This window comes from Myripristis murdjan, chromosome 21 (assembly GCF_902150065.1).
Source record: "Myripristis murdjan chromosome 21, fMyrMur1.1, whole genome shotgun sequence".
NCBI lineage: Eukaryota > Metazoa > Chordata > Actinopteri > Holocentriformes > Holocentridae > Myripristis > Myripristis murdjan.
Window position 1 is genome coordinate 6,272,492 of NC_044000.1, and position 26,869 is coordinate 6,299,360.

The 26,869-nt window shown below is 42.1% G+C and overlaps 1 protein-coding gene across 3 annotated transcripts in view; it reads right to left on the reverse strand.

The window, feature by feature from the left end:
- The window catches only part of epha3 (eph receptor A3), a 166,681-nt gene that overhangs the window by 52,691 nt on the left and 87,121 nt on the right, over positions 1-26,869 (reverse strand). For all 3 annotated transcript variants that reach the window (XM_030080617.1, XM_030080619.1, XM_030080618.1), the window contains exons 5-6: positions 21,671-22,030; positions 8,813-8,937 (exon numbers count right to left, since the gene is read on the reverse strand). In XM_030080617.1, coding sequence (XP_029936477.1) covers positions 8,813-8,937; positions 21,671-22,030 — 485 coding nt within the window. The remainder of the gene's footprint in view (positions 1-8,812; positions 8,938-21,670; positions 22,031-26,869) is intronic.

Genomic DNA, 26,869 nt, shown 5'->3' on the forward strand with positions numbered 1-26,869 from the left:
TAAAGCCAGAACCAAAGCTAGAGTCTCCTTCTCGATAGTGGAATAACGCACCTGACAAGGGCTTAGTTTCTTGGAGAAAAATGCCACAGGATGCTCAACTCCACTGCTGTCGGCTTGTACAAGCACTGCCCCTACACCCACGTCACTTGCGTCTGTATACAGAGCAAAAGGACGGCTGAAATCAGGAGCCCTCAACACAGGAGCAGAGGCCAAAAGCGCTTTTGCTTTTTCGAAAGCAGCCTGGCACTCTGTTGTCCACCGGAAAGGGACCTTGGGGCTAGTCAAATCAGTTAGGGGGGCAACTACCTGTGCAAAGTTGCGACAAAATGCTCTGTAATACCCCGCCATTCCCAAGAAACGTTTAAGCTCTCTGCGAGTGGTGGGGACGGGGAGACTTATGATGGCCTCGACCTTTGCGGATACTGGTAGGACTTTGCCCTGTCCAACCACCTTTCCCAGGTATGTAACAGTGGCCTGAGCAATTTCAGATTTTCCTAAGTTGACTGTCAGGTTGGCTTCTTTTAGTCGTTCAAACACCGCTCTTATGTGTTTGAGATGATCAGACCATGAATCACTAAATACCACGACATCATCAATGTAGGCCTCAACATTGTCCAAGCCCCGCAACACAATGTGCATAAGCCTCTGAAAGGTAGCACCAGCATTCCTCAGACCAAATGGCATCCTGCGATATGCAAATAACCCATCAGGGATTACAAATGCTGAAAGTTCCCTGGCACGTTCTGTCAGTGGAACTTGCCAATACCCCTTAAGTAAATCAAATTTACTAACATAGCAAGCCGATCCAATTCGGTCCACACAGTCGTCCACCCTTGGTAGAGGATATGAATCCGGTATGGTGACACTGTTAAGTTTGCGAAAGTCGGAACAGAACCGTGGACTGGTGGTATTTGCCTTGGGGACCAAAATGCATGGTGAACTCCATGGGCTATTGCTAGGCTCTGCAATGCCATTTTTCACCATGTAATCAACTTCTTTTAGCATTAGGGCACGTTTTTCAGGATTGACCCTGTATGCAGGTTGTTTTACAGGTTTGGCATCACCAACATCAATATCATGTGCCAGCACACTTGTCTCAGAGGGAACATCAGAAAAAATACTCCTGAATTCATTCAGCATACTCACCATGTCTGACTTCTCTTCAGCATTTAAATGGGACAAGTAATCCTCCAGATTGTCAAGGATCTCCGAGTTTCCAAGATGGCCTATAGGCCGAGACTGTTTATGGTCGTCTGCGTGTGCTGAGTCAGATTTTAATACAGCACATTCCCCAACTCGGGACTCAACCTTTCCTTCACTTACCTTGCTTTTGTCATAGAATGGTTTAAGCATGTTAATGTGGCACAACCTTTGTTTCTTTCTACGGTCTGGTGTAGAAACAATGTAGTCCAGGTTTCCAACCTTTTTCTTTACTGTATACGGCCCAGAAAACCGTGCTTCAAGGGGAGATCCAACAAGGGGTAGCAGAATCAGAACCTGATCCCCAACATCAAATGACCGCGAACGAGCCTTTCGGTCATACCAGACCTTCATTTTTGCCTGAGTGCTCCTCAAGTTCTCACCTGCAACTTCACATGCTCTTTGCAATCTGTGGCGAAATGCAGAAACATATTCCAGTAAATTTTGAGACTTACACTCTTCACCCAAGAATCTCTCTTTAAGCAAGTCCATAGGGCCACGAACCCTGTGCCCAAAAATGAGTTCATTTGGACTGAACCCCAGAGACTCCTGTACGACCTCCCGAGCTGCAAACAACACCAGAGGAACCCCCTCATCCCAGTCTACTTTGAATTCATGACAATATGCCCTCAGCATAGACTTCAAAGTAGAATGGAACCGTTCCAGAGCCCCTTGGCTCTGTGGATGGTACGCACTGGAGGGACAGTGGGTGGTTCCCAACTGCTGCATAACCTGCTGGAAAACTTTTGACATGAAATTTGATCCTTGATCTGACTGGACCGCTCTCGGGATGCCAAACAGTGAAAAAAATTTCACCAAGGCCTTAACTACACTCTTAGCTGTGATTTTCCTTAATGGAACAGCTTCTGGAAACCGAGTGGAAGCACACATGATTGTGAGAAGGAACTGGTTTCCACTCTTGGTTTTAGGCAAAGGGCCTACACAGTCCACCAGCACTTTGCTGAAGGGCTCCTCAAAAGCAGGTATAGGCTGCAAAGGTGCAACTGGCACTACCTGGTTTGGCTTTCCAGTAAACTGGCAAATTTTACACAACTTACAAAATTTCTTAACATCTGCTTTCAGACGTGGCCAGAAGAAATTTTGTAAAACTCGGTCATATGTTTTATTGACACCAAAGTGGCCAGCCATACTACCGGCATGTGCCAGCTGCAGTATCTCAAAACGAAGTGGTGTTGGGACCACTACTTGAAATACAGCTGCCTTTGCACCTTCTTTCTGGGCACATGGCTGCCATTTCCTCATCAAAACACCATCCTTTTTAAAGTATCCCTTCAGGACATCCTCACATCCCTCTTCTGAACGGATATCCGCATACAGGGACAACAAGGAGTCATCTTTTTCCTGTTCAGCAATGAGCTGCTTACGAGACATTTCAGTATTGCCTGTACATACTTCATTTTTCATCCCTTCAGATGTGCTTACCTTTGAGACATCCAAATGTAAAGCACACTCAGGGGTTTCAACAGAATTTTCATCACCCAAATTTGTCTCCAAGACACCAACATCCCCGTCAGCATCACCGTGCAAGTTCCCCGAAGAATCAGGATACCTCTCAGAGTCAGAACCACACAAAAATGTTTCAGACAAATCAACCAAAGTGTGGCCTTGGACATCTTCAGAACAAATGCTATCAGCCTCCCTCTTGGCCCTAGCACGAGTGACAACACAAGATGAAAACACACTTGGGTACACCTTCTCTAACTCCTCGTCCCCCTCAGTCATGGGAACATCGGTCACTATGGGGTTTGGTACATCACCTGTGACTTTGTCCCCTGCCAAATCATTTCCGAGGAGAAAGGAGATTCCCTCCACAGGCAAACCATCTCTTACAACCACTTCAACAGGACCAGAGACAATAGCAGAATCCAAACAAACTTTAAACAGTGGTTCTCTAAACCATCTCATCTCTACCCCCCGCAGTAGAGCATTGTTTCCACTTTTCATTTCTTCAGTTAAGGGTAACACACCCCTCAGCAAAACAGACTGTGACGCTGCTGTGTCACGCAGTATTGTCACAGGTTGCTTTTTAGCCTCATCTCCGGGCAGAGACACAAATCCCTCTGAGGTAAAGGGCTTAAACTCACCTGGTACATCTTTTTTGACAGGTTCAAATTCCTCAAATAAAGGCCCACTGATTATGGGTCCTCCCAGCAAGGCAACGGTTTTGGTTTTCTCATTTTTCTTTTGCAGAACAGGACAGTCACGGACCATGTGACCTTTTGTATGGCAGTAATGACATTCAATCTGACCTGAAGTGATCGCTCTTGCAGTGGGGATAGATCCTTGTTTGGGGTTGATTGAAGATTTTGTGTTTTTTGGGTTGGTGCTTGGTGACTTTGGAGGAAATGTAGGAAATGTTGTTTTATGTGTGAGTATATACTCGTCAGCCAGGACAGCTGCTTTTTCAAGAGTCAAATCTTGATGTTCATTGAGATAGGTAGCAATTCTCTCATGCACACAACGCTTGAACTGCTCTAGCAGAATTAGATTTTTTAAATCCTCCAGATCCTTCACATTTTGCGATTTACACCAACGTTCAAACAAACTCTGTTGTTCTCTAGCAAACTCGACATGAGTTTGTGTCTCACCTTTTCGGGCTTTTCTAAATTGCTGCCTGTATGCCTCTGGCACCAACTCATATGCCCGAAGAATGGCCTCCTTCACAGTCTTATAATTTGAACTCTGAGCCACAGACAAAGAGGCATAAACACTTTGAGCTTTACCTACCAACACACTTTGGAGTAGCAGTGGTCTGAACTCCTCAGGCCATTTCAAAGTGCTGGCAACCCGCTCAAACAATATGAAATATTCATCCACTTCTTTTTCATTGAATGGTGGCACCAGTCTGCCGTTACGAGCAAGATCGAACTCCCTAGTCGTGGGCTGTTGTGCTGACTTTATTTTGAGTTCTTCAAGTTCTAATTCCTTTAAACGGATGATATGCCTTTTCTGCCTTTCGCTCTCTCTTTCTTGATATTCCATTCTTTTATTTTTATGTTCCAATTTTAGTTGTTCCAACTTGAGCTTCATTTCTAACTGTTTTAATGGAACATCCTCACTAGGGTCAGTTTCACTCTCTTCACCACTAGCCTCTGATTTTGCCTCAGTGTCATCAGGGAGAAACTGCTTCTCCAACAAATAAGAAACCACAGCCCCTTTTATGTCATCTTTTCTGCTGCCTGCCTTGACTGTAATGCCATAGTAAACAGCCATTTTCAACAGATCTGCCTTCTTACAAAGGTTGAGTACCTCCCAAGTGGGGGCCTCAACAAAGGACTCCAGATTGAACTCCATCGTACATGCAGTGCACAATTTTCAAAACTTTAGAGCAACCAACACAAATATCCCGGGACCTCTCGCTGGTGTGAAAGACAGAGTGTTTCGTAAATGTGTGCCTGAATATCTGCACAATCCTCTGTGTGCAATATGTGTGTTTGAATGTTTTATGTATGTGTGCAACTGTCAATCCATGTGCACAGTTGTCTGTGTGTGTGTAATAGTGGGCCTCAGTGTGTGTGTGTGCACGTGTGTGAATGTGTGTGTGACTCTTGTCAGGCCTCTCTCTTCCATGCATACTGCAGCCCGACAAGGCATGTTATTGTGTAGTGTCCGTTTGTGTGTGTGTGTGTGTGTGTGTGTGTGTGTACATCACCAGCAGAACAGCACTAGAATTTAATATGGCCTCTGTGCTGTGTTCTGCCTTGACAATCTAAACAAAGCTGTGTCATATTACAGCCTATAACACACACACACACACACACACACACACACACACACACACTCACACGTATAGACACACATAGACCCAAAAAACAGGAGATGTAGTGCAGGAGTCTTGTAAATAGAGAGTGTGTTTCAGCCAGCATTCCTTCCATGTAAGACTAAATAAACAGCCTAAATTAAAGTGGATTTGAAGCTCTCTCTTCTCTCGAGATTGCAGCGATAAAACATGCAAAAACAATCAGCAAAGTGTATTCCCACAAATTCTATTTTCACAAAGTGCACTTGGAAATGGCTTATCGGCGACGCAGCGCCCCTTTAGCTCGTTTCAGCGACAGGAAGATCATACAAGTCCGTCTGGGATTTCCAAAGATGAAACGGCTCCGCTCTTCTGGGAAGTTTCCCAGTCGGGAATTCCCAAGAATATCGTCAAACATTCCCTAAGAAATCCCATATATATTTAGTTAGTGACCAGTGCATCCATGGTCAGTGGCACTCAGACACTTAGTATTATTCAATTCTTACACAAATCCACAAAACATTTTCTCTCATATTCAGTTTTAAAATATTAAAATATTAAACATTTAGTCCTTGAGTAGCTTAAAAGTTAGATTTTTTTCCACATTGTGTGACAATGATACATCCGTATTTTGTATCTGCTGGTTGCAGGGCTTCACTGAGGCTACATCACACTTACACTGAATGAAATATTTAAGCCCAAAAAGTTTTTAGAAGAAATATCTAGTTGTCTTGTGAATCATTTGATACACATTTCCCTGCAACTCAGCAGGACATATTTAACATCTCTGGAAGCCCTGGGATCTCCGCTAGAATTTAAAAAAAGCTTCCTGTGGGTTTGAAGAAAGTTCAGCAATGCAGCGTGTCTTTGTAATGATGGTATCCCACCAATGTGACTGGCAGGGTTTAAGAAACATGAAAAATCACGGAGCAGGAAGGAGAAAGTTCCACTTGTTAACCGCTGCTCAAGAGGCACAGCGTATGGCGCTGTGTTGCTCAAGAGCACGTCAGTTAAAGCCTTAAAAGTGATGTTTCGTCCGCTGACCTCACAGTATTTGATTTGATTGGGGAGTTTTTAGAGAGGCCGAGGCGGAAAGGCACCAGGCATCAGTTGACTGCTGTTTTTCATTTTCCAATAGAAATATCTCAGCTTTCACAATGTCCCTTCATGACTTTTCATAGACCCTCTATAACCATGTTGTTAGATTTTCAAAACCACATAAGGAAAGGCTGGTTATAATTATATTGACTCCCTTCAATCGATTTGTTTGCCTTTTATAGACCCCCAAAAATCTGTTGGCCTTGCAAGTGTTTATCCAATATGGGACTATACTAAATGACGCCACATGGTTGTTGGTTAACAGTACCCTGTTCTACTTTCGAAGAAGCTAGAGTGGTCAGTAAATAGAGATTGGATTACATGATAACATACACTGTGTATGGCTTTGTTTTAACGTGCTGTAAATACAGACTGAAAAGCTACAAACAGAAAGACGCAGACAGCTGGGCTGAGGCCGGAGGTTTTAACATCTCACAGTTAAAAAACTCTCCTTTTCAATCTCTGTCACTCTGTTTTTATGTTCTCTAGTTCTCACTCGTCTTTCTGTGTGTATGCAATTGTGGTGTGTGTGTGTCTGCGAGTGTGTCTAAAAGCCTCTTTCCCAGCTCCTTTCTGTCTCATCACTGAGTCATGGTGCGGTCTTCGTGTGGGAGTTGGTGTTCCAACCCTTGTCCTCCCACGGTCTCCATCCTACACAAGCCAGAGGCCCTCAGTGCCCCTCTGCCTGCCCTTGGCAGAGGCCGCTAACCTGGGCAAAGCCCTCAACTATCATGGGGGTCTCCCCTAGATGTCCCAGTTCACTCTTCCGCATGGAAGAGCCTTTTGTCAGGGGATAAAAATCCGAGGCTATGGCTTCTCTGAGGGCTTGGTGTACGTGTGTGTGTGTGCATGTGTGTGTGTGTGTGCGTGCGTGTGTGTTTGTGTCTGTCTGGGCATGAGCGTCGCCAGTAATTCCTTGAAGACGATGTGATTAACAGGGATCAGTGCAAAGGCCCAGTGGTTTTTCATTATGACAGTCTGTCACACTGTCCCTCCTCAAACATAACCCTTTCATTCTCTTTCTTCCTTTCGTTCTTTCTTTCATTCTTTCTTTCTTTCTTTCTTTCTTTCTTTCTTTCTTTCTTTCTTTCTTTCTTTCTTTCTTTCTTTCTCTCTCTCTGCCCCATGTTTTTGCATTATGCGTGATTTGTGTGAATTCATGCGTGTGCGTGTGTGTATTTTCTGTATTCCCTGTGCCAATACAGAAAGTATTAGGACCACACACCAGTATGCACTGGAGAGGTGCTAGCCACGTCAAAATAAGAAATGAGTTTATGAAATGTGGCTACACACTTAAATTTGCATGAAGGCGACCCTCCTTTTCCTGCCTCTTTGCAGACATGCATGCATATGCATATCAGTGATTAACTTTTCCTCCTGCTGTTTCCCAGCCTTGTTTTAACATGTTAGGTAAGGGTGACTGACCCGGGAGCACCATTTAGAGAGCAGGCAGCTTCCGTCTGCCTACTAATCAAGAGATTAGGGGCCACTGTTGGCATTCAAGGAAACGGCGATCTGGGACACACACACACATACTCATACACACACACCCACACAGAATCTGCCAGAGTGATTAAACTTGCGTCCACGGCTAATTTCACCATCAAATGTCAGCCATAGCGCAGCATTGGTGCTGAAAGCCAGAGTAATTCGTTCTGCGCTAATTTCCCTCACAGAGACACAGAGAGACCCCACAGACACATTTACTGTCTGCCATAAAACTAGTCTCCATTAAGGAGAGCGGCGAGGGTGAGGAGAAGATGGGAGATAAGAGGAGAAAAAAAAAACAAGATAAGAGGAGAGGGGAAGGGGAAAAAATGGAGGGAAGGAAAGAGGGTGAGAGGTAAGGAAAGGAAAGGAGAGGAGAAAAGTTGAGAGAGGAGGAAAGGCACAGAAAGAAGAGGAGAGGAGATACAGGACAAGAAGAGGTGTTTTTCGCCAGCTGTAAAAGCAGGTACTTGTGCCATTCCATTAAGCACAACTGAAATCAAGCCTAACAGAAATCACAGCAGCAGCCATGTTGGTGTTTGGAAAAACATGGATTCATCCACCGGGGCAGAAAAAACCTCAAGCAGTTTTAGTCTATGTCTGCCAAACAAATCATTAGTCTCATCAAGTGTCATAGTTATTCTTGACACTCATGATTGATTGATTCTGTCTTGTCTGAGATACTGGCACTTTCTGGAAAAGTCCTACAGGAAGTTATACATCTTTTATATTGATGTGATCTGGTTAGTTTGCAGCTAATAATAATATCTCACATGAGGGGAACTATACGATCCAACACACTACCAAAGTTCAGTTTTGCTTTTCATTGGAAACAAGTGCATGTATGTCACCACAGTAGCAGGATTTTTCTTTTGTTTTAAGAAAAATAAGATTTTGAGTCTACATGTCTTTAAGAGCTGGAGCCTTTGCATTGTGAAAAATGAGAAAGCAATGTTAAAACAAGTCCAGTCAGATTCTTATTTTTAGGCTGCATGTGGCCATTTCTGTCACTAGATAATCCCCACAAGAGCGAGGCAGGAAGATTAAATGAAAGCCTGAAAACTTCACAAAACAGGTGTCAGGCCTCAACACTAGATCAGATGATCTGCTACTAGGAATGATTTCATGGTGTGACTTTTGTCTTCAAACACACCTGAGCACACAAGAGAGGTTGAACAATGCCAGCAAACAAAGTGCAGCTTGTGATGCTGCCTCTCTCAAAACAACATCAGCTTAAACCTTAAAAGTGACGTGCGGTGCACCCACCTTCTCGTAGTATTTGACCTCGTAGTCGAGGATGATGCCGTTGGGTCTCTCTGGCTCCAGCCAGGACAGGGAGATGCTGTTGCGAGACGTCTTCTCCTTCTTGATCACCGTTACGGGAGAGGGAGCTGGGCGGGAGACAGAGACACACACAGAAAGAGACTGAGGTTCAGGAGAAGTTCAGTTCCCGGTGTGTTATTGTTGCATCCTGTTGATTGTCTATAGTTCCTTTTGGCCTAATTCAGTTTGCTGCCCAGTGGAGCCACATTACAGCTTATGGCTGGGGGGACAACGATTCCATACACTAATGCAAACAGAGTGTGTACATGCACACGCAGACACAGGATTACATTCATTAAATCTCTGAGGGAAATGCAGCATGAGAGTAAATCCTCTGTACAAGACGAGAAATGATTTCACTGCATTCCGCCATTACTCCTCAAACAGAACCTTCATCCAGCAATCGCTTATTCTTTTTTACAAACTGACAAGAATCTAAATGGCGATGCTTAAAGGGATAGTTCACCCATTTTGAAAAATATGATTTCACTTTTCCCTCTAGCTGTTATGTATGACAGGAGGCTAACAGTTAACACCTGGAGCATCCAGCCAGTATCCAGCCCTCAGTAACAATGAGAGGAAGATAGCACCGCTGCTGTCCTACACAACAGCTGGAGGGAGAAGTGAAATAATATCACATTTTTCAAAATGGGTGAACTGCCCCTTTAAGCTTCCATGCAGACGTGTCAATAGTGGAGAGACGGAACACAAAATGTGATTTTCGCTGCTCCCTGTGGAGTGAGAGTTGTGGTTGGTATTGATGAAACACAGACTCGGTGGTCAAATTCAGGATGTCACTGCCCGCAACATTCTTCCTTGTATATGGATCCCAATCTTTATCCTTTTGAGGGCCCCTTCACACATTAAGCTTTACCTGAAAGTAATAGTAGGTGACATTTTCATCTAAAAAAGATGCAGGTTTTGTTCCTCCGTATCACACACTGATACAACATAATAGCGATTCAACACATTGCCTATTCATGGGAGCTTTCTAAACGCGCGGTGTAGGGGAGTTCTTTCCCGGGAAAATTCCTTTAGCCCACAGGAAATGATGCGTTTAATGTTTCTGGCAGTGGCAATTGCCGTTATTTTAAATGAATAAAAGAAGACCTGGGACGTTAGAACGAGCAGCAATAGCCACCATGCCTGAACAGACAAAGAAAATAGAAACTCAAACTCCATCAACAGAAAATCCATGGAAAAAAAGACATCATAGGACCGGACATATTGTTTGCTTGACAGGTGATCTTTGGGACGTGCAGTGCAGCAATGAGTGTTTAGTGCAAAATTAACAAGAAATGACCTGAAAATAGTTCAAAAATCAAGTGGAAAAAAGAAGAAATTTACCAGGAAGTGTGCATGACATTCATTAAAAAGAGAAAATTCTCAGAAAATGAGCATTTATGTGTATTTATTTTAAAAAGACTCATTTGTGACGATTATAATTATATATTTAAATTCATATATTTAAATTAAAGGAGGATGAAATAAAACTTTGCAAAGTAATCTCCTGGGTTCCAAAGGGTTAACCACCTCTGGAGCGGATGGGGATATGAAACCCTCCTTACACACCGGTCATATTCACGGTCATATTCAAACAAATGATTTGGGTTTTTGCGAGAGTCCTACAGAGAGAGGCTTGTTCCAGTGACCGTGCTGAATGTTAACCCATGCCCGTCCTCTTCCCCGTGCCCCAGCCACCCTCATCCCTCTCAGCTTGGCGCGCTCCTCTTCCTTGCCAGTCCCCCGTCCCGTGCATCGCCTTGCCTCGGGGACTTCACATGGTCCCAATCTAGCAATTCGGCACATCCCTCCCTCCGTCCAGCCCTCCACCCCTCCCTTCATTCCTTCTCTCTCCCTTCACTCCCTTTCTCATTTCCCTTTTTTACTGCTCTCTAATTGCTAGGCAGCTCCGGGGCCAGCCCGGCATCTGAGGCATCGACTTTTAATTTTATTAGACCACAGGAAAAAACATGTTTGTCTTTGAAATGTTCGAGCCTTTCTTGATTGTGATTATATAGCTTCACAGAGTGTGTGTGTGTGTGTGTGACTATGTGTGTGTGCGCTTGCATACGCTTCCATACGTGTACTTGTGTGTGTTTCCACTGGAAGTTATTTTTTCTCCCGTAATGAATCCAGATGGGGAGAATCTGTTTCGATACCCCCCCTCCTCTCCCTCTGGTTCTGATAGCGGGGTGAGGCTGTGCTTTTTATTGGCTCTGTGGTTTATGGTGGTAATGATTTACAGTGTCTGGGCTGCTTGGAGGCAGCTTTAAGTTCCCCTCCTTCTTCTCCTTCTCCCTGAATTTTCCTCCTCCTCCTCCTCCTCCTCCCTTCTCTCTGTGTGTCTGTTGCCATGCACTCATTTTCTATCACTATCTGTTTCCATCTGTGGAATATCTGTGCTAGCATCAGACTGATATACACTGACCGAGATTGGCCTTATAATAGAAAACAGATCAGCCAGTCAGTGTCATCCTTCTCTCATATGATGCAGTTTGACTGATCACATTTATTGGACAGCTGATCAATATTATTGTCTATGGAAATGGTTAACCTGAACCTGAACTGCCTCATTATTATTATTATTATTATTATTATTATTATTATTATTATTATTATTATCATTATTATCATCATCATTATTATGTATTCTTATTACTTTTTGGAACCAAGGAGAGGGCAGAATTTTTATTTTTAAAGGTTTTATTTCACCCTCTGAGTGAAATTCACTTTCTTTTTCCGGGGACATTTTTTTTTTTTTTTTTTTTTCAGACAGATTTGGGGTACATATAGTCTGGTGATTTATGGTAGGCCTAATTGTATTTTGAATATACATTTATAAGAATTATGCATTATTTTTCTAGTTTTTTAAATTCAATTTAATATATATATATTTTTTAATTTTTTAGTTTTTATTTTATTTCATTTTTTTCTTTCTAATTTTCTAGGGATGTTTCACCAATTTTCAGGTCATTTCTTGCAAATTTGCTCATCACCCTTTTCCCTATGTCACCCTTCAAAGGACAGTAGTAGTATTAGTAGTAGTAGTTGTAGTAGTAGTAGTACCCTCACTTTCAATGGAGAGTTTTAATATTTTGTGATGTTTCGGAGGCTTTTCTGCCCTCACAATAACAGAATCACTGACTGTTTGTGATTCTTTTGTGATTTTTGGAGTGAAAATGGTCAGATTGAGTTTTTTTTTTTTTTTTTTTTCAATATTAGTACTCACACAGACAAATACAGAACCCCAAACTTCACTCCCCTATAGTCATTTTTCTATCTGTCTGCATTCCTGTCTCATATTCGCCCGGTTTGTGTGCTTGTGTGTGTTCGACTGCAGAGTGTAGCTACTGATCATCATTTCATAGAGACTCAAGTATAGGGATACATTATTAATATGTGAGCACGCACTGTGTAAATACTGTGAAATATTGATACGATGGAAGGAATTGGATGAGTTGGGGCACCTCAGGAACAGTAGCATGCAAATCTCTTTCAAACGCTCCATCCCACATTAAGTACATTTACATGCTACTGTAACCCAGCAACTGACCACGCTGTGGGTAAGGTGGTATTCAGGCTAAGCTGTTTACTTGAACCCTGCAACTGAGGCTCCCTGCCGCCATGAATAAACCAGTTAACAGAATATTACCCCCACTCTTTTTCACTGAGCAAGAGTAAGCTCCTTGTAGAAATAATAAATACCGCTCACTGTCATGCTTTTTGTTGGCATCAAAATACACTGTGGTCCTGTGGGGTGGACTGCAAAACCACTGAGACATCTTCATTCCACAGTAACCTGGTTAACACAGCATAAGCCAGGTTTACCCTTTATCAGGATATGAGCTTAACCAGGTTATTGACCCACACACAGAAAAATAAAAGTTACTTAAAAGACTGTGTGAAGAAATGGTTCTTTAAAGAACTGTGGTCTAAGAGGCTCTTTGTGTGATCAGAAATTATTCTCCGGAAGTATCACTATCGAGAACTATTTTTGTTCCCAGTCGGCACCCTTGTTTTTCTGGTTTTCTGTGCTGCTTGTGAGGCTGTCATCTCGTTTGTTTGAATCTGTGCAGGACGAATCAAACAACCAGTCAGGTCAAGGAAGCACTGCGATCTCAGTCCAATCATGTCTCTAGTTTCCCCTCCCTCAAGAAAACTACCCTGTCTTAGCTTTAACAATGCATATACCTTAGCTTACTGCAGCTACAGCTCGCCAGTTCCTACTTCCTCACTGCATCGACACTGGAGCCTCACACACGAGCGTCCATGTGGGTCGGAGCAACCTGGACCAGCTACTGACTCACAGGTGGATGCTTTTTTAGCTGTTTGAGTTCAGTTTTTGACAAAAGTCCAACCACTCTAAAAAAGTTACCAACACAAGCTTTAAGAAATGAGAACTGTCTGCTGTTTCCATGACGAACCTCAAAGATCTGTTTTTATGGCTCTCTGAGGAAGCTTTGAATCATTTAATGAAAATGGTAACAACAACAGTGGTCAGAAGTGGAACCACAAAAGGTACGCCTATGGCATCATCACTCTGAAGAGCCATTCTTGGTTCCAAGTGGCACCTTGGTTTTCCTGTGTGCAACTGAATAACCAGGTGAAGACGTGAATTCTCCACACAAGTCTCTCAAACATGTTCTAATGTAGGAATTAGCTGTTCATATTTGAATAAACAATTGTGAAAAGGGATCTCTGCTGTTAGCACAGCTGTGATGAGGCGATGAGGAGAGGAGAGGAAGGAGAGGAGAGGACAGGACAGGACAGGACAGGACAGGAGAGGAGAGGAGAGAAAAGGAGAGGACAGGAGAGGAGAGGAGAGGACAGAAGAGAAAGGAGAGGAGAGGAGAGGAGAGGAGAGAAGAGGAGAGGACAGGAGAGGAAGGAGAGGAGAGCTATCTGACAGCACCTTGACAGCACAGCTAGGACACACCACTCCTTCCCAGGCACACACTTAATCCAGCTTTTAACAGCTTTGGCATCTGGGTGTATGAGTGTGTGTGTGTGCATGTGTGTGTATGTCTGTGTGATTGTGTGTGTGTGTGTGTGTGTGTGTGTAGACAGGCGGGGCCAGTGTGCACTGACATCCCTAATCCTTGTAAACTCTCAAGGCTGATGGAGAGTGTGCAGCTGCAGGCTAGGATATTTGTTTGAGAGAGTCAATGTATGTGTGTGTGTGTGTGTGTGTGTGTCTGCAGGGATAGAAGGTGAGGATGGTGCTGAGGTGTGTGTGTGGGTGTGGGCGGGTGGATGGGTGGGTGGGTGAGCGTGCACAGTGTGTGCGCTTGAGTTACGATAAGGGAGGAAGAGGATCCATCTCCTCTGATTATTTTTCATTCAATAAAACATTAAAGATAGTCTTCACTATTCTGGGCACACACCGCCCTCTTTTAAGGTTGATAAACCCTCTTCAAATCTAATATTTATTCAGAGCACAGAGGGAATCCCCCGGTCTAATCACACACAGATTACAATGCTTAGTAAACCAAGAGCATAAAGCTTTCGTTAACCTTGTTGTCCTTTTCTTTTGTCTCTGTGCAGCTGCAGGTGCTTTTAATTTCCACTGCTTCTTCTCATAGTAACAAGCAATAAGCGAAGACCACACTCATCTTCAGTCTTTTGAACACAAACTCACACACAGACAGTCCCCACCCACACACACACACACACACACACACACACACACACAATCTATATTTACTGCTCATCCCTGTCTTGTCACTTTAAAGAGGTCATGTCTAGCCCTTGTCACTTATAATACAGCCCAGCTGTGACAACACAAAGGACATGCAGCAGACCTCATACAAATATATCAAAGCGTGCACGCGCGTGTGTGTGTGTGTGTTTGTCTGCGTATGTATGCATGCGTGACCTTTCCCGTTTGCATATTTACACGGTTACGAGTTCCTCCCAAAGACGACTTCTGTATGCTTGGGTGCACGTTTCCTTCTACAGTATGTTTGGGTGCATTCGCTCACCGGCCCATCTCCCCTGTGGACCGTCCTAAACGGGGTGCTAAATTTACCTTTTTGGTCCAAATGCCACAGTGTCTGGTGGACAGCCAAAATTTAAAGAGCCGCTCAGATCATCTACAAGACACTTTTTTTTTTTTTTTTAACAATTACATTTACATCCACATGCCTGCTGGGCGACTCCTGGTTCTCGTGAGAGGCCTTTCACAAACATTTAAACAAATCTGACATCAATCCAGCATCACTGATCTGACCTAAATAATTATAAAAAACAGTTTTCTTGTCATTTTTTTTTTTTTTTTAATTATTTTATTAGGTAGTTATTATTCCATAATTTTTTGCCTAATTTGCTAATCACCTTTTCCCCCCATGTTTTTGAAAAAAAAAAAACAAGTGAACTTGCTCAGGCTTCAAAGAATTAATTTCCTCCAGTTTTAATTTTTGTTTTTTGCTTTTGTTTTGGTCTCAATGACAAATTGGTTGAAGTGGCCCTCATCTGAAGACATAAACTCAGCAAAGCGAATGCTACATTGTTGCATTTTGTTCTTTTCCCCTCTCATAGTTTCACCTCCTTTCATTAAATAACTTTCTTTTCTTGTGCGTTTCTACTTTATTTTCCATTGTTTGCTGTCTTTGTATGTTCAGCTTGATTTAACCTGACATGTCCGAAATTATTCTCCGGAAAAAAAATTGAAAAAAAAGAGGTACAATCTAATTTGCCATCCTGGTGCTAAAGCTCAAATTTAAACAGTAGGGTCATTCAGTAATGAGAGGATATTGCCAAGCCTGCCCAGTCTCTACTAGATCAGCCGAGTCATTCTTCACAACATGAACGCCTCTATCTGAATTGGCCACTTCCACAGTAATACAGAGGCATTTCTGCAGTACAAGCAAATGGAATACCATGTTTCTTTGTATCTGACAAAGAGCATCTTCTGTCCAGGCATCAGAAATTTGCTGCTGCAGGTTTCTCTGAATGAAGCTCTTCCTTCAGGAAGTCCCAGACAGCCAAATGGATAGGATTCAAGTCAGGGGATCTGGGAGTCCAACCCACTGGGCCTCTCCTCACCTCAGTGGTAATGTTGAGCACACGCTGTGACGGAGTGAGAGATTTCCCAGTGATTCAAGAGGTCTGACACCCTGTGCTGCCTTTTCTCTGCCCACCCCACACACCCTGCTCTCTGCGGCAAGCATCCCCTCAGCCCCTCAAACCATCACCGAGGAGAAAGTACACAAACTGTGCAGGAGGTGGAACATCAGGGAAGGAGCAGCGCTTCTCCCTGCTCCATCGAGCTCTGCTTCCACCGGCGAAAGGCAGATACAGCCTCAAAAAAATCCTTGACCACTCCTCGTCCATAGGCAAAACTCCCAGCTGCTTCAAGCAATCCGCTATTGTTTCATTTCAAGGTAAGACAACATCACCAGCCTTACTGACTGCAGAGTTGTGGCTGTGACTTTGGTAAGTAGCAAAGTGCCTTGAGAATCTGGCTTTATCCTACCTTAAAGCAAACTTGAACTTTGAGTGACATGAGTCCACATTGTAGTGAAATATCCTCCTTAATTGTCTTCCATGGGTGCTTATCCAAAATATTGTTTTTCTATCTCTTCTTACATCCTCACAGCGAGACATAACAGTTCCCATAATGACACTTTTCACATATAAGCAAACACAAACAAAGCTGATTATGCTAATATATATATATATATATATATATATATATATATATATATATATAAAACAAGTCGGTACCCATTTTTTCATGCAATTATAATTATTTTTGAAAGTACTATCAGGTTGTTTCTTCATGGTGGAAGGTTATCATGCAGGAGTTTCTTGCAGATGCTATGTGCCAGATCTATTTTCCAATTCAAATGGGAAAATAACAAGAAAAGAGCTGTTTAATTTCTTTAAAAAAAAAAAAAAAAAAACTGGAACTGGGATTTTTTTTTTTTTTTTTTTTTTTTTTTTTTTATTGGTATAGCTCACTTTATGTGTGCTAAAAGTGGTTTTAACTATTTGGAGAGCTGTTCTGCCGTGCCATTATATGTGATGACAGACTGACAGTTTTCTAGATTAGCAGCCCAGGGGAGCACAGAGCAACTAATGAGGAGATTTCACCACCTCATATAACACCCAGGGACCCATACAACCAAACACTCTACCAAAGTTCAGTTTTGCTTTGAGTGTATCACTGACACACTCTCCCTGCAGTTGGTGTGCAGGGTGAACCACTTAGTGGGTGCTGCGGTGAGTATGGGTGTCCACTACATCAAGTCCTGGAACACAACAGCTCCCCGACCTCCCGCCGTCCCAACACCTGTCAGCGGACCACAGGCTTTCTGACAGGAGACAGCATGTGAAGACGCAGCCCTGCTGCCCAGGTCTCTGTGAGTGTGTGTGTTCAATCTACTCTCACACGGCGCCTTTGCTCTGCATTATACGTTCAGCGTTGCTATGTTTTGTCTTGCACATAGTGTGTCAGTCCTGTGCTCTATGAAGATGTGCTCACACTTTTTTTTTTTTTTTTTCACAGAGAAACTGCTGCCTCAACAGCAGTTTTTGCTGATAATGAAAAGAGTGTTTGTTTCTATAAGGTCTAACTATAGTAGCTGCCACTATCAGCAAATAGTCCTTATGTCTGGCTGTCAAACACACAACACAGCGTAAGAGCTACTGCACCACCAACTTCACTGCACCGCTTACTCTGTTTCCAACACACAGCAACAACTACCTACCTGCCACCTTTATCGCCGCTTCTTGCTTTATTTACTACAACATGCCATGTCCCCATATTGTGAAACCCCTCCTCTTGTTTTTTGAGTTAAAGGAGCTCACAAAAAGGTGGTCAGTGTCATGACAACAAACTTTTCCCAAAATCTTTGCCGAAAAGCCACGAGTTTGTTTAAAATGTGGTGAAAATAATTGAAAAAAAAAAAAAAAAAATCATTATAACATTGCAGTCTTTGTAATGAGCTGGTTCCAGGTATTTGGGTACATATTAATCATTGTGTTTAGGTAATTTAAACAATCCTGATTCTAGTTTTGAAGGTCTCTTGTACTTTTTGATCCTGTTTCATATAACAGAAAGCAGGTTGAGGGTCCTTGTCCGCATCCAAAATTCTCAAATGTTTCTAGACCCCCAACTATCGTTCTTGTCATAAAAAAGAACAGATCAGCTCAGTCAGTGACAACAGACTCGTGGGACTGAGTGGCTTCTCACTTTGTCCCTTACAATGGTAGATGTGATTCTTACCCATATTGTGGTATTTGCTAATTCATACAAGTGTAATAGCCCCTCCAAGTTTGACCCGTCAGCTCCCTCATGAGAACAAGTGCTTCAACCAGATTGTTCTTCTCCAAAATGAATGAAGTGGATCTGGCCCAGCAAACAAAACAATTTTGAGTTCTGACCAAAAGCCAAAAAAAAAAAAATGTTTTGATTGATGCACAACAGAACACGTTTGTTTAGGATTCATCATCTGCGCTCTTTTCCAGCCCTCTTGCTTGCTGACTGGCGGAAGTACTTTGTTTCTGTATCACTTCGCAACAGCTTTCCTTTGCACTGTATATTCTTCACACACCTGGTTAGTGAAGCCTTTTGCATGTGGTGATGCAGAAACAAACCAGTTCCTCCAGTTAGCAAACAAGAGAGCTGGAAAAGAGCGTCGATAATAAATCTCAAACAAACATGTGCTGTTGTGCAGCCTTCAGAGGATTTTTTTTTTTTTTTTATTTTCAGCAGCTCAAAATGATGATGTTTGCTGGGCCGGATCCACTTCATTAAGTTTGAAGCAGAACACTCCCAGCGAAATGTTCAGTCTCACAACAGGGAAGGAGCTGGCGAGTCAAACTTGGGGGATTTATTATTACACTGGGGTAACAAGCACTATGAAGGTAAGAACATGCCTGTGCATGCTTGTGAATTAAAACGATCCTCATTCTGAAGATGGGGTTGTTAATAATCCTGCATCACATACATGTAAGCCCAGGCTCCCTGTCCACATGCAAATTTCCCAAGTGCTTCCAGGCATCCGCTATATTTCCCATTACATCAAGCTTCTCAAGGGTTTAGTGGTCTGAGGGCTGGAGCCCCACCCCAACCACTGTGGTTAAATTGACAGGCCGTGCTGCCCATCCATCAGCATTTCGTGACGTTGTGTAGAAGTCTGGCCCTGCTGACTTATGGAGATAAACTCCTGTCTGTTTGCTCCGCTCACCCAGAGCTAAATCACCCCACAAGGTCTGGGGTGGGAGCAAGAGAGCCACCGTGGAGAAAGGAAGAGAGGGGAAGAACAGAGCAGGAAGGGGAAACTCATAAAGAAGAAGAAAATAGTAGGGTGTGGATCGGGTTTTGTAGAAAATCAACTGTTAGTGAAAGCAACACAAGGGCAGAAAGAGGGGATAGTGTGTCACTTAGGGCAGTGGTTTTCAGAGCGGGGTCCCGGGACCCACAGGGGTCTTTGAGGGGCTTCCAGGGGAATATGTTCACATGAGGAATGCATTCAAATGCCTTTCACAAGCATTTAAACATCAGAAATATGATGTTGATCCAGCATCACTATGTCTATTTTAATAATTTTTTCTTGTTTTTTTTTTTTTTTTTTTTTAATTTTCAAGTAATATTTTGTTAATTTTCTGTTTCTTTTTTCACCTAATTTTATTATAATTTTTTTTGTTTGTTTTTGATTATCTGTTTTTTTGTTTTTGTTTTTGTTTTTTTGTTTTTTTACAAATTTGCTTATTACCCTTTCCCATGTTTTTGAAAGAGATAAAAGTGTTCTCAAGTTCGAAAGAATTAATTTTACCTTAAATTAAGTCTCTTAAAATTGTCACAGTGCCAGAAAGGTATGTGCGATTATTTTTACATGATGTTTTAAATCTGAGCTCTTTGTCAGAATCTTTGTCATTGTTGGCATCGAAACAATTTAATATTTAATACAAACAGAAAACATACCCTAACCCTTTTCTTATCAGGATCCCCAAGGCAAAATCATTTCAAATGGAGATCTGCGGTGCAATGAAAGCTGGGGGTCCAGAAAATGGAGAAAGTTTGGAAATCCCTGCCTTAGGACACAGAGGAAGAGAGGAAAGCCAAAATAAGGCCGAGATAGAAAACAAGAAAACCTCTAAACTGCTGACACCCAGGACATAACAAATATAATGACAAACTGTGACAGAACCAGAATAAAAACGGAGATGAAGTCAGAGAGACAGACAGATTGGGAACACAGTGGGAAAAGGAAGAGAATAAATGGATGTACTGAAGCGAGGCCATCGCACATTCCTCACTCGAGTCGGGGATTTCTGAGGTTTGGCGCTTTCTGCTGCAGCGAGATTGATTTGTCTCTTGGAATTTCACAGCAGCAGGTCCCCGCGCCTTGTTCCCCTTCTTCTACGGGAGTGGATGCATGGAGAGATATTTGTGTAAGAGATCGATGGGAGTTTTAGGAGCCCATCCTCACATTAAGAGTGTCTGTTAAAGCCATGAGATGTTTCGGAGGGGGAGTTTTTGCAAGGAGGGAGACATCCGATCCTGGCTGTTAAACAAGAGAATAGCAGCCTGGGATCGCCTTGTAAATGTCCAAGGCTGATGGTTGGAGTGCATATGTGTGGAACACATGAACTCTAGGCTTGTGCATTATATATGATAATATTTTGTGGGATAGTTCATGTCTGTGTGTGGGGAGGGTGTGGTTAAAATTGAGGTTTATATTCTCTCTATTGGCTATTTTTCTGTGCATACTCTTACAGTAATACACAAATTATGAAATGACCTGCAATTTGTTTCACACATGGGGACTGCAGATAAAACTTGGGCCTTGTAGTCATCACATTTTTGGGACCCACCACAATGAAGATGCTCATTCTTGCTCATGATGGGGTGAAATCTGAAAATGTGAAGGATAAGCAGCATTTTTCACAAATTGAGTCGTCTAAGCCATGAGGGTTTCTGGTCTCCACATAAAGGCTCGGGTTTAAATTCCATTTCTGATGCTGGTTTGGTTGTTTTGCTACTGGTTTAGTACTGCTGTGTAGTGACACAGCAGTGGTTCTCAACCATGTGCCATCAAAGCCTGAGAGACTTTCATTTCCATCAGTCACAAAACCAGGTGATTTCACTAATTCACACACCTTCAGCCAGAGCCAGTGAACTCCTCAGAAAAAAATCAGCTGCTTTAGTGAATATTTGCATAATCTGGGCCCACAATAGACTATTGAAGTGATTTGGAGCTCCTGGTTACATCATCTTGCTCGAGAGGAATGGGAATGGGTTCAAAATTATTAATTCTAACCAGGTATTGTGGATTCACGGCTTATGTTTGCACCGAGCATATTAGCAAGTGTATATTTTACCCTTTGATACCTGAGCAAAGTCACTTAGTAAAAGCATAATGGACATTAGCAGAAAAAAAAAATACATCTAAAATTAAATTTATTTTGCTCAGAGGGTGAAATGAAATCCTTTAAAAATAAAAGCTTGCTCACGGGCTCCTGGGTTTCAATGAGTTAGAAATAACAAATGAAAAAATAAATAAATAAATAACCCCTTTGTCTTTCCCATGAATTCCCATGGAAATATTGGACAGACGACATGACTAGTTAATGTGAACCAGAAATCCTCTTCATTTATGCAAAAAATAAAAGAATAAATAAAGGAACTGGATGTCCCCTGGAAGCCCCAAACACTTATTTGGTCTATGCAACTGAGAACCGCCACTAGCTCCCTGCCTACCGAGCTGCCTGACTGCCTGTCTGCCTGACTGCTTGACTGCCTGTCTGCCTGACTGCATGTCGGCCTGTCTGTCTGTTGTGTCATCTTACCAGCTTGGTTGGTGGTGATGGTGACGGCAGCGTACTGTCTCAGCTTCGGTGCCAGAGGCGACACGCCGTTCTGCGCCTCGATCTCAAAGGTGTAGTTGGTGTGTGCCAGCAGGTCGCCCACCGTCACCGTGGTGTTACGGAGACCCGTAGCCCGCGGCAGGAAGCGCACGTTGCTCCGGCAAGGCTCGCAGCGCTGGGTGCCGCTGTTACCACTGCCGTTACCACCGCCCCGGCACCGTTTACACAGGACAGTGAAGGTGATGTCCCGCCGGCCGCCAGTGTCCTCCGGCCAGCTCCAGTCCAGGATCACCGACGTCTCGTTGATGACAGAGATCACGTTCCGAGGAGCAGAAGGAGGACCTGGTGGAAAAAGGAGAGGTGAAAAAGCAGAAGATGAGAGGGAAGTTGTTGAGGAGATAGAGTGGGAGAGAGAACTAAGGAGGAGAAAGGTCAATGGAGGGAAGAGACAATGTGGCAAACATGGAAAGGATTGGCAGGAGAGGTGTAGTGAAGAGCTGACCGCCAGACGGATCAGGCATAGCACCTGAGGCCCTCACGTCCAATTTTCTCTTGTTTTTTGTGATTTTTTCTTTTTTTTTTTTTTTTTTTGGTAATTTATTTATCAATTAAGTGAAAGCAAATTCAATTGTTTTGTTAAAAAACAAAACAAAAAAAAAAGGTGAGAAAATTAACAAAAAATAAATAAATTAATAAATATATAAATGAATACATGACCCAAAAATTAGCATATAAAATTTGTAAAAAAAAAAAAATAATAATAATAATTTACAAGAAAAGTATTAGAAAATCAGCAAAACTCACCAAAATATCATTAAAAAAAAAAACTGTTAAAAAAACTACATTTATAATTATTATGACTGTGCATTGGCAATTACATTACTAGACAAAATACCATAAAATAAATGGTATTTTTTATTAGGCAATAAATGTATTAATTCCCTAATAATTAAATGAATAAATAAAAAAAAAAAAAAAAAAAAAAAAAATCAAAAGAACTCAAGTGAATTTTGTTCTCAGAGTGAAATCTTTGGCCCTCCATTGATCCATATCCATGGTAAAACACATGGGGCCAAAAGGGAAAAGACAGGGGCCCCCAAATGATTTTTTTTTTTTTTTTTTTTTTTTTTATGTCTAGGGCCCCCAAAGGTCTGGGGGCGGCGCTGGTTGAGAGACGACAGCGAGGAGAGCAGGAGAGGAGAAATGGTATGAAGTGGAGGCAGCACAGAGCTGCATTCAGATTCAGCAGAAGACTCCGAGTACACACAGCATGCAAGAGCACTCCGGCTTTTCATGTTACATGCAAGAGGAACACACACACCACTGTGTTAAAGTCGGTGCAGTGCAATTCTAAAAAGTTCAGCAAAGTCTTGCATGAGCTTTTGCAGCAACACAGCACAATATGGCTGTGTGGCTTTCATTATCTGTTTCGGCACTTCTCCATTTACAGGGGAAGCGCTGGAAGACTGAAGTGTGTGGCGTTATGTTTTCATGCTGCCTATCAGTTCTGTCACAATGAATGCACATGTCACAATGTGTGCACACCTCCGTTGCTGTAGTTTGATGATGTAAATACTCTGGCTCGCATATGTGCATGTGTGTGTGTGTGTGTGTGTGTGTGTGTGTGTGTGTGTGTGTGTGCGTGTGCGTGTGCGTGTCAGGCTTTTATCATGAGTGACAGTGCTTTTCCATCTCTCTCTCTGGATCAGTGAGAGGAGAGAAGGGCATGACACAACCTCTCCGAGCCTCCATCAAACTCAAGCTGACATATAAAAGTGAAATGTTTTATTACAAACAGATCTCTCTGAATATTTCCAGACTTTTATATCAAAGCTATGACTGTAATTACATGGAGGACAAAACCAAAACTGCCAAATAGCTCCACTGAGATGATGGGAGGGAGGAAGACAGGAAGAGCGGAAAAGATTGAGATGGGCTTGGTGGATTTGAGATAAAATGCTTTGTTTGGTTTGTTTGATTTGACAGGAAGAATTTACTCCATCCCCGAGCTATGCATACCTCCTGCCTTGGAAATCTACACTACACAGTCTGACTGTGTGCGCAAGACAGAAATAAAAAAGACAAATACAGCCAGAGATTGAGATTTAGGGAGAAAGGCAGGGACTGAGAGCAGGTTAACTGCAGCTTTCAGAAAGCAGACATTTTAATACTGATCAAATATAAACTTCACAAGAGTTTAACATCCACAGAAGAGACTTTTTTTCTAGAATTGTCCTGTTTCCGATTGAACAGGGCTAAGAAAGTTTGACATTTACGAATGGATGGATTAAGTACTAGAACCACTGGAAAACAGATTATTTCGGGATATGATGTCCATGTGCGATTGTACAGGGTGACCCAAAAAAACGGGAATTTCTGAAGTGCGTATTGGCAGACATGTGCAAGTGGCAGCACAATTTTTAAAAAATGAAAATTCCATCATTGTTTCTTAAATGGCATGTTTTCAGGTTTCAATTACTATGAATAAAATATTTTTCTTCCATCACTCTTGGTTTTATTGGATTGTTAAAACGTTCCCGTTTTTTTTTGTGTCACCCTGTATTTACTTCAGTTACGTCAGTCTAAGAGTGGACATGTGAGAGGACTAAACTGACTCTGGCTAACTGGACGGTCATACAGAGCATAAGACGACCCACATGGTCCCGTTAAGCTCTGTTTCTATGAAACTACACAATTCACTGAGGTTGTTTTTTTCATTATTTCTGAGTTTATTTCAACTCAGTGTCAGATTGTGACTTGTCATGTAATCTTCATCAAAATGAACTTTAACTAAAAAATAAAACTGTCATAACATTGAAGAAATGACAAACTCTAATAATACTACTACTGCTACTACTAGTACTATTACTATATTATTATTATTATTATTATTATTAGACATTTTAATGACTTCTATGTCCTTTAATTTAGATATTTTATCCTTTTCTGACATTTTTTCAATTCTTTGAAGCCCTGGAGCCTGTGAAGGTTTTTGTATTGAAAGGTTCCCGCTTTGAACACAATTCACTTTCTTATTATTTCTAATCATACATAATATCATATATATGATATATATGTATGCACACATGTATATACAAGAAAATGTGTGCAAAAGTGTGTGTATGTGTACTTTTTTGTTTTTTATTTTAACTTTTTTTTTTTAAAAAAAGTCTTGTTTTTTGTGTGGAGGGTTTCTAGTCATATTATCTGGTCATTTTCTTGCAATTTTTATTAAAATCGATAATATTTTTGAAAGTCATCAAGTGAATTTGCTCGGGCTTCAAAGGGTTAAGTGCCTGCGGAAGCCCTGGAGAAAGAAAGCTCAAGAGGAAGCCATGACTGGGAGTATTGGTATGTTTGCTTGTATACAATACACAATATTGAATACAATATTGCATGCAATATTTGTACTGCCCTGCCATCGACTGTATCCGTTGTATGCCTCACCCCAGTGTGTTAATCCTGTAAAATCTGCCAGTATTTTCTTAGGTTCAACTGTAACTCCCATCAGATATCGACTTTAGTCTACACAGACACACACACACACACACACATGCTTGCGATCACACTCTAATTCCCCATGTCAAAATAATACATAGACATGGAGATTAACATGTGACATGAGTTATAGTGTGTAGGGCCTGTGGATCTATCTATTAATCTCCGATCCCTCCCTGATGATATGTGTGTTAACCATTCTCTGCATGCTCTCACTCCAGCCTCCCATTCATTACTGTGAGCATGGGCAGACTCTGAAACTTTCTCTTACTGTTGAGCTATGTGATTCCTCCTCTGCAGTGCCTATTTTATGCTTCTAATTTGGAGAATGTGCTGTGGGATTTGGGGCAATGGATTGGGAGATGTTGAAAAGAATTGTCGGGAGCAGACAGACTGCACTCTGTGCACCGCTGACTGAGCCATCTGTTGAAGAAACGTCTCCTATCAAATACGGTATGAAAAGCTAGGTTGCAAGCAATATCTCTCAATAATTGTGCCACTTCAATGCAGACTTTTTAATTTTTTTTTTTTTTTTTTTTTTTTTTGCTGGCTCCTGGAGATTTGCCTGCAAACATTTTCAGCTGTAAACCCGGAGTCAGCTCTATATGACCTCCAGTTCTCCCCTAACAGTAAAATCCCTGTTCTGAAATAATCATCATCGTTATCTTTAAACACCTTATCTATTCATTTACAGCCCTTCCATCAGTCGGTGGGTCCCAACGAGGTGAAATTTGCCTAGCCGACAAGATGGTGTCAAGATAATCACAACAGGGACTGCCGTGACTGTCTTTCTAATTAGGATTCTATCTGAGGCTGTGGGCGTCGATTTGTGTTTTCTACAGTTCTGCATGAACTCAGTACAATTTTTTTTTTCTCCCCCTATCCCCGTTAGGACAGGATGTATCCATAATCTGACATCAGGGAATGCGGTGATTTATAGTTTTATGGGTAATGCCTTTGGAGGGCTTTGCAGGAGGCATCTACATCTGTAAGCCATTTGCATCAGAGGAAGACAAAAGAGATAGAAATATGCAGGGAGGGAAAGGAGAAGACAGTAGAGGATTCCTCGGCAGCTGTCGCTTCAAGTGACCTTTAAAGAAAAGAGGAACGTTAACCTTTGAGGTCTGTTGCTTAACTACTGACAAACTGGAAAATTGTACATGATTGCAGAAAGCCTATATGACACTGCATCGCTTAGAGGAATGGAACAATAAACAGTCACACACTGTAAACAGCAGGGTTAAAGCCATGTGCTGTATTAACATTGTAAATGATATTTCTGAATTGAAGCTGCTGATATCTAATATTTTGTGCTGATACTCAACACCTTATAAGGGAAATGGGGACTTAATTATTATTAGATCAACAAACTGTGATGACAAGATCTCTAACCACTTTCTGGAGGCTTGCAGTAGAGTTGATAAGAGAACATTCATATTTGATGCCAGCACTCGCAAAAGCTCCATATTTGGATATAAGCCTTTCCTAGCCCTCGCCTCTTCTGATAGAATCCTCGCCGTGCTAACAAGCTAACCACCAGTTACTCACGACTGTTTGTTGAACCTAGCCAAGAACACCACTTGCAGTTGGAGAGTCAATCAAACAGGGGCGGGACTAATAAAAGCTGAGCTCGTGTTCTGATTGGATGCTCCGCTCTTACATGCGAAAGAGACTTGAAATCCC